A 7,138-nucleotide genomic window follows, 5' to 3' on the forward strand; every position below is an offset into this window, starting at 1 on the left:
AAAGGAGAAATGTATTACCGGTACAGCTACAGAAAGACGACTTGCCAAAGAGCTTGACAACTGGAAAATGATAATGTTGAATACGAGGATCAGAGATCCCCTCTCCTCTCGCGACCGCGTCGCCCCCCCCCCCCCCCCCCCCCGCGGGCGACCGGCCGCGCACCAGGCCTCCTCCCTCCAGGCCCTCCCTCCCTCCTCCCTTCCCGCTGCCGTCGCCGGCGCCCGCGGCCGGCTTGGCCCGGGGCTGCTGGTGGCGGCGGCCTCCTGGCCCTTCCCCTCCCGGTCGCTCTCCGGCGCGGGCGAAGCTGCTACGGGGAGTGCGTTTAGGCAGCGGCGGTCTGGCGTGGTGGCGGGGTTCCGTGGCGCATGCAGGCGAGCAGCTGGGCGGCGGCGCTGCCGTTGGCGGCGGGGCGGCGCGGCGGCGGGATCTGGCGTCGCCCGCTCGGCCCAGATCTGGGGCCTTCGGGCCCCATCTGGGCCTGGGCGGGCCGGCGGCGGGGATGGTCTCCGGCATGGCTTCTGGGAGGCGGAGGAGATGCGACGAGTGGCTGGGTGCCGGCGACGACGACGCCGGCCTGCTGCATCGCGGCCGGCGGGGCTTAATGGGCCTGCTTCGGGCCTGGCTGGGCCAGGGGTGGCCCGGCATGCCCCTCTGCCGCGTCCGGACGGCTACCGCGATGGTGCCGGAGGCACGGGCCTCCCGCACGACGGCGGTGGAGGTGGTTCCCTCCCGCTCGACGTCGGTGTTGCTGCTCCCGTCGTGGTGAGCTTCTCTCCAGTCCTCTTGGCCTCGTGGTGGTGCTCGTAGTGAGGCGGCGTGGGTGGCGGCGGTACTGCGTTGGCGCATGGTGGTGGGCGACGGTTTGGCAGGTTGGTTCCGTCCGGTTGGGCGGTTGGGGTTGGAATGCGGGAGAAATCCCTGCCGGCTTCGGCCCTGGCGCGGTGACACCTGCGGGTGCCACCATTCCTTCCTGGAGGGTGTCGGTGGTATCCACCCCCCACCTCCCTCCACGTGCCCGGGGAAACCTGAGGACTCGTCCGAGCAGCAGCGTCGTCGGCGTCGCATCCCTTCTTGGAGGTGCTGCTTGGTACGCGGCGGATCGGAGCCTTGGTCTGTGGTGTTTTGTGTCCGGTGGGCGCCGCGGTGGTGGGTCATCCGCGCTTTGCCAAGCTGTCGTGGTTGGCATTTGTTTCTTCTTCTTTTTCTTGGTGTGTTGTGCTACTCGCCACAGCGTTATCTGTACTTGATGTTGGTTGCTTTGGAATACAAAGTGGGGGAAAATCCTTTTTCGGTAACTGGAGAATGACGACCAACAGAATGGTCACCCAAGAATATTAAACCATCAACACGTACGGATGACTGATTATTATAGAAAATGCAGTACACTAGAATTTTGTATCATTATCCATAGTACATTATCCGACAGAGAGAATAGTGTATCATAAAAGAGAGATGAATCGAGCCAAACACTATTAAACTTCAGAACCGGCTGGCCGGAATACAAGCAGAAGCAACTCCCCTGTTGTTGGCTTCTTTGTTAAAATTATCACTGAAATCTCCCAAAGAGTAGATTTTTTATGAAAATCTAACAACACCAACGGCTCAACAAACACTAAACTTCAGAACATGCAATGCCGGCCGGACGACGAATAGCAACAACTCCCCGGTTATTGCCTTGTTTACTCAACGTCTCTGAAAGAGTAGACTAGGGTGGTTGGGATGTGTGCTGGCTCCTCTCTCCATGGCAGTCTTCACAGCTTCAACAATGCCATCATCACCAACAACCATAATGCATTTAACACTAGCGAGGCAGGGGAGGTTCTCAATTCCAAAGCCGAGAGAGTTAGCTTCAACCATGCAAAACGCATTAAGCTCTAGTTTTTCAAGCTTTGGCATGGATCCTGTCCCAAACATCAGATCTACTGGTTCCAAACATCCGCCATAAATAAAAATCTTCAAGAATCGGAACCCAACCTCACCACTGAATCTGAGCTTTCCGCTTGACTCTGTTTGTTCCACCAGATACATAACGAGCAGACTGGGTAAAGCCCCAAGGGTGCAGAGGTCGTCCTGCTTGAACCTCTTCACAACAAGGCGTAGCTGCTGGAGGTTTCTGAGGGAGCCCACCCATGTCGGCTGCGGGAAGGCTGGAAACCATATAAAAAGGTCATCGAGGGTAGGCAGGCACAAAGATTCCTCATGTAAGAGGCCGCTCCGATCCCCAATAGTCAGGGAGCGGAGATTTTGGGTGCCTAGCTTATACAGGGAGGAGACAATAGCTTTGTTGTGCTCCCCCCCAACCATATTTGTATCCTCAGTGTCAGAATCAAATCCGAAATCAAGGTAAAGCTGCAGATTCCTCAAATTCTTTAGTTTGCCAAGGCCGCACAGGAAGTCTAATGGCTGAATGGAGGCATTGACAACTTTCAACGTCTCTATTGCTTGCATCTTTGCAATCCCATCAGGAAATTTAACAAAATCATTAACAAGTAGATGCATCAATTTTCTGAGGTTAACAATAGATGCAGGTAATTCCTTTACATATGTCCCTGTTAGGTCCAGCACCTCTAAGCATCCTAAACGACCAATTTGTTCTGGGAGCTTGCTTATTCCTGTACGTTTGAGATTCAGGTACCTCAGCTGGAACAACCTCACTATATTTTCAAGATGTTGATCTTCCAATTCGGAGCAATCCTTCAAGTTGAGAACACGCAGATGTCTGAACTCCTCCAAAGAAGGAATTGACAACAGACCTCTAACCATAGTAAGTGATCGAACATGGGAAAACACGAGATCTGCGATCAATACTGCTGAATTTCCTTCCTCGACACCTTGTAGACAGAGTCGACGAACAACTTTGCTTTGGTTTACAATTGTCATAGTGGGAACCCCAAGTATAGTAACAAAGTTCTCTTCTATGGACTTGGATATGATGAAATCAAGAATTGTGTCATGAACCCGACAACTCTTCACTTCGCCATAGATATCTGTCCCCCCAGGTTGGATCAAACCCCTATTGAGTAGTTCATTAAAACACCTTTCTCCTACCTCATATGCCGTGTATCTGCCTTCTCTATGAATGAATCCTTCACCAATCCATCTTCTTATCAGGTCCTCCTTCTCAATAATAGAATCTTCTAGATACATGCTCAGGTATAAGAGGCAAGTTTTTAAATAAGGAGGCAGATCAAAATAACTAAGTGACAATATCTTCATCATTCCTTCGACGCAAGGATTCCTTTCAAGTGTACGACCAATTGAATCTTTCACTTGATTCCACAGAACCTCTGTTTTTTCTGTGTTAGCTAACAAACCAGATATAGCAATGATCGCCAAAGGTAACCCATCGCATTTTTGCAATATTTGCTTAGAAATTTCTTGAAGGTATGAAGGGCAATCTTCATCGGACTTAAATAATCTTGTGTGAAATAACTGCCTTGAGTGCACCATATCAAGAGCCCTTATATTGTAAATATGACCATTGAATGATGAACAACATAAATGAGCGACACTGTTCATACGAGCGGTGGTGATTATTCTACTGGTAGAACTTGTAGCGGGGAATGCACGCTTAATAATATCCCACGTATCCACGTCCCATATATCGTCAACAACAACAAAGTACCTGTATAAGGACAAATTAGCATAGCTGTAAAGTAAAGTGTTCTGCGTAGACAGACAAAGAGTAAATGAAACACGTTAAGATTGACAAAATGAAAAGTATAAGCACACAAGTGCTAAAAGAGCATATGTTACATACTTAATTCCTTTTGCATGTCCATGTTAGTTTGGATAATTACAGAGAGCAAGGGGAATAAGCAATTGTTTAAACAAGAGGCATGCCCACAGAAAAGATCAAGACTGGACAATTATGTTGAAAGACAAGAGATGGATAAAAAGATGTATAATTATACGTTGGCATCGATCAGGTGGTCATGAGCAACAAAGCAAAGAATCTGGGTGTGGACCCAAAGATCCAGTGATCTAAAATGAAAAGAGAGTAAAGTACATATAATATATATATATATATATATATAATGTGTGTTTTCCCTCATAGACTACTGGTTTGGGCATGCTTTCCCATTAAAAAAATTAGGCTCACTTAACCTAGTAAACTATAGTTTTTTCGATTTTGGATGGCTGCATTGCCAGTGATGTATGGCCATGTAGGGCAACAATAGTGGCTGATGCCTAGTGGATCTCAACGGAGGTGGTCTCGATAGAGCAGTGTGGCGTTCGGTTGGCGGGACGAGGGAGGATAGGAAGACGAGTGTATCAAGGCACGATGCATCTGGTCTGAAGAAACAAGGGGCCCAGAGAAGGGAGAGGTGGAGGTAGAAAAAAGTAATTTGTGTGTCAATTTTTGTGTGAAAATCAGGGTAACATGAATGCCACACTTGCAAAATCAGCATGAGGTAAAGTGCACAGATAATTATAGATCAGGATGTTATGGGAGCTCAAGGAGAGTTAGAAAGAAAAGTGAGCCAAGTTAGTACTGTGAGAAGATGTAGTGTTATGGGGTCCTGACACAAACTTATGCCATATAATTACACAATAAAAGGGAATAGTGATGTGCCTATGTAATGAAGGAGATTCCTGAGCATAGAATTATATGGAACTTTTTAACAAATTCTACTAGTACAATCTTCCTATGATATCTAATTATAAGTAACTATTTTATACATTCAAAGATGACAAGTAGAAATGAAAAAATATTAAAGACAAAATGTACCTTTTGTCTGCTAGAAAATCTATGATCTTGATGATGAGTTGTTGTATATTCCCAGCTTCAGTGGTAGCATAGTCTTTCTTAGCCACTTCACTTAGAATGGTTCTCAAGACATTCGTCATGTCTGGATTTCGTGAAACTGAGATGAAAGCCCAACACTCATATTTTCCTTTTAGCTCTTGATACACTTGGTTTGCAAGAGTTGTTTTGCCCATTCCTCCAGGTCCAGTGATGGAGACTATCTTTGGTTGTTGTTGTTGCTCTGAAGCACGAACATCCTCTTCTGTTAACAGCTTGATTATCTCAGCCTTGGGCTCATCAATTCCGACGAGCTTTGAGGCATGCTCAAAGATAGCAAGGGCTCTAGGGTCAACGGTTGCATTCTTGGAGTTGGAGAAGGCCTCACGACCCTTGTACCTTGCATTCCTCTCACCCACCTCTTTGATTTGTTTCTTCAGATCCTGAATCTCCTTGCCGATCCGACGACGAGCCTTCATCTTCCCCAACTTCCCTAGTGAGTTCTTCACTTTCTCGATGAAGCCATCTGGCTTTTCGTCTTTGTCACCGATGCTTTGCATGAAGTCGTCGATGGCGTCCTCCAGGTCATAGGACAGCTCCCGCACCTCATTCATCCAGACTTTATCCTGCACATCAGGATCCTCCTCCTCCGACATCTTGAGGAGAAAAGCCTCCATTGCGGCAAGCTCATTAGTGAGAGACTTGATCTCCTTTCGAACTGTTTTGAAACGCTTGTACTCATTGCCGAGCAGGACGGTCAGCTTCCCTATGACAGGTTTGAGGACCCCCGTCGCCACGCTGACGAGTGCAGCCTCCATGGCCATGCTAGCTCAGAGCTCGGCCAGTCAACAGTTCGTGGAGCTCAGTTGATGAATGCACTGATAGTAAACAGCCAGCTACAAATCGGCAAGCTGAAAAAGAGGAGAGCATGGTTAGTAGACTGAGCATCCCATGGAACCTGAATTTTTAGTTGTGTCCAAGACGCAGGGAGAAGGGCTCATACCTGATTTGTCGTGCAGACCAGCGCCGCAGTTCGCTCGATTCGCAGTGCAAGTGGACAGTGGATTTGATTTATTCTCCGCGTCGTCCATCTGAACCCTGAAAGAAGATAGATTAACAGAGGTGAGCCAGACCATTGCTGCACCAAAAATGGCCAGTCAAAATTGTGCGTGGTTGCAGAATGCACTGACAGTAAGCAGCTAACTACAAATTGACAACCTGAAAAAGAGGAGGGATTATAACACTGAACAGCTAGTTACAAATCTCTCATGTGGAAGCTGAGTTTTTATTGGTTCATACCTGAATGTCGTGCAACTCAGAGCCAAGCGCACTGACGGTGAACAGTGACATACCTGAAAGAGGATGGATTAACGGAGGTGAGCCCGACCATTGCTGCACCAGACGAGCTACAGAGTGTGCCGGCGCAGTCCACTGCGCGGCGCCGACGGCGGCATCGGAGGAGATGGAAGCAGGGGGCGAGGGGACGGGGCCGTACCTCAAAGGATGGATCTGGCCGCGGCGTTAACCCCGGCACCTCGCCAAGCGAGGAGAATGGGGGTGGGAGCTCGGGCGCCGGCGAGATGGTCGGCGTGTCAGGTGAACAGTGGATTGTTATTTCGTCAGCATCGTCGATCTGGAGCTGAAAGAGAATGGATTAACCAAGGTAAGTGCAAAATTCGCCGCACAGAACGAGCCACGGACCGACCGCGTTCCGGCGCCGGCGGCTTCATACAAGGAGATGGAAGCAGGGGCAAGGGGTGTTCGTACTCGTACCAAGCTGGCTAGCAGGATGGATCCGCCGCGGAATGGGCGGACGACGGCGACCGCGGAGTAAGCCGGCACCTGGCCCGGCGAGGTGAGGCTCGGACGCCGGCGACGCGTGCACTGCGAGACGATGGAGAGTGGGAGTGAGAAGCGAGATGGGGATGGGGATGGATCTCCTGCTCAGTCGCCGCAAACGCGTAAACAAGGACCAGGATGGATCTGGTCGTCGCCAAGTCGTCGCCACGCTAGTAGAAAAAGATCAAATCGTAAAGCACATTAGTGCTGGTTTATATTTGAGCCGGTTCCAACGGCTAGCCGGGCCGCTTTCATTAATACCGGTTCGTGGCAAACCTTTAGCACCGGTTCGTGTCACGAACCGGTGCTAATGAGAGTGGTGGCATGATGTTGTCAGACTGCGGCCCCTCCAGCCCCTTTAGTACCGGTTCTTGTCACGAATCGGTACTAAAGGTCGTCCTACATAAACCCTTCGTCCACCCGAGCTCGCTCTGTTCTTCTCCTTTCCCCTCTCCTCTCTGTTCTTTCCCTCTTCCTCTCAAGCTCATCACACATTTTGCCCAAAATTTGTCAAGATTTGAAGGCCCCCATCCATTCAAATGATCACAAAG

At 49.5% G+C, this 7,138-nt stretch overlaps 1 protein-coding gene across 2 annotated transcripts; it reads right to left on the bottom strand.

Moving 5' to 3' along the window:
- Positions 1–1,335: 1,335 nt before the first annotated feature.
- On the bottom strand, positions 1,336–6,752 carry LOC123129160 (disease resistance protein RGA5). Of its 2 annotated transcripts, none has more exons than XM_044549387.1 (6): positions 6,522–6,752; positions 6,244–6,387; positions 6,048–6,100; positions 5,752–5,846; positions 4,734–5,659; positions 1,336–3,626 (listed from the first exon to the last, which is right to left on the bottom strand). In XM_044549387.1, the coding sequence occupies exons 5-6, from the start codon at positions 5,570–5,572 to the stop codon at positions 1,685–1,687; spliced, it is 2,781 nt and encodes a 926-aa protein (XP_044405322.1). In that variant the 5' UTR covers positions 5,573–5,659; positions 5,752–5,846; positions 6,048–6,100; positions 6,244–6,387; positions 6,522–6,752; the 3' UTR covers positions 1,336–1,684. The 2 variants fall into 2 exon arrangements, with proteins under 2 accessions (XP_044405322.1, XP_044405323.1); XM_044549388.1 differs by having other exon boundaries at positions 6,516–6,746.
- Between the last annotated feature and the right edge of the window lie 386 nt (positions 6,753–7,138).

This window comes from Triticum aestivum, chromosome 6A (assembly GCF_018294505.1).
Source record: "Triticum aestivum cultivar Chinese Spring chromosome 6A, IWGSC CS RefSeq v2.1, whole genome shotgun sequence".
In the NCBI taxonomy this organism is placed as follows: Eukaryota; Viridiplantae; Streptophyta; class Magnoliopsida; order Poales; family Poaceae; genus Triticum; species Triticum aestivum.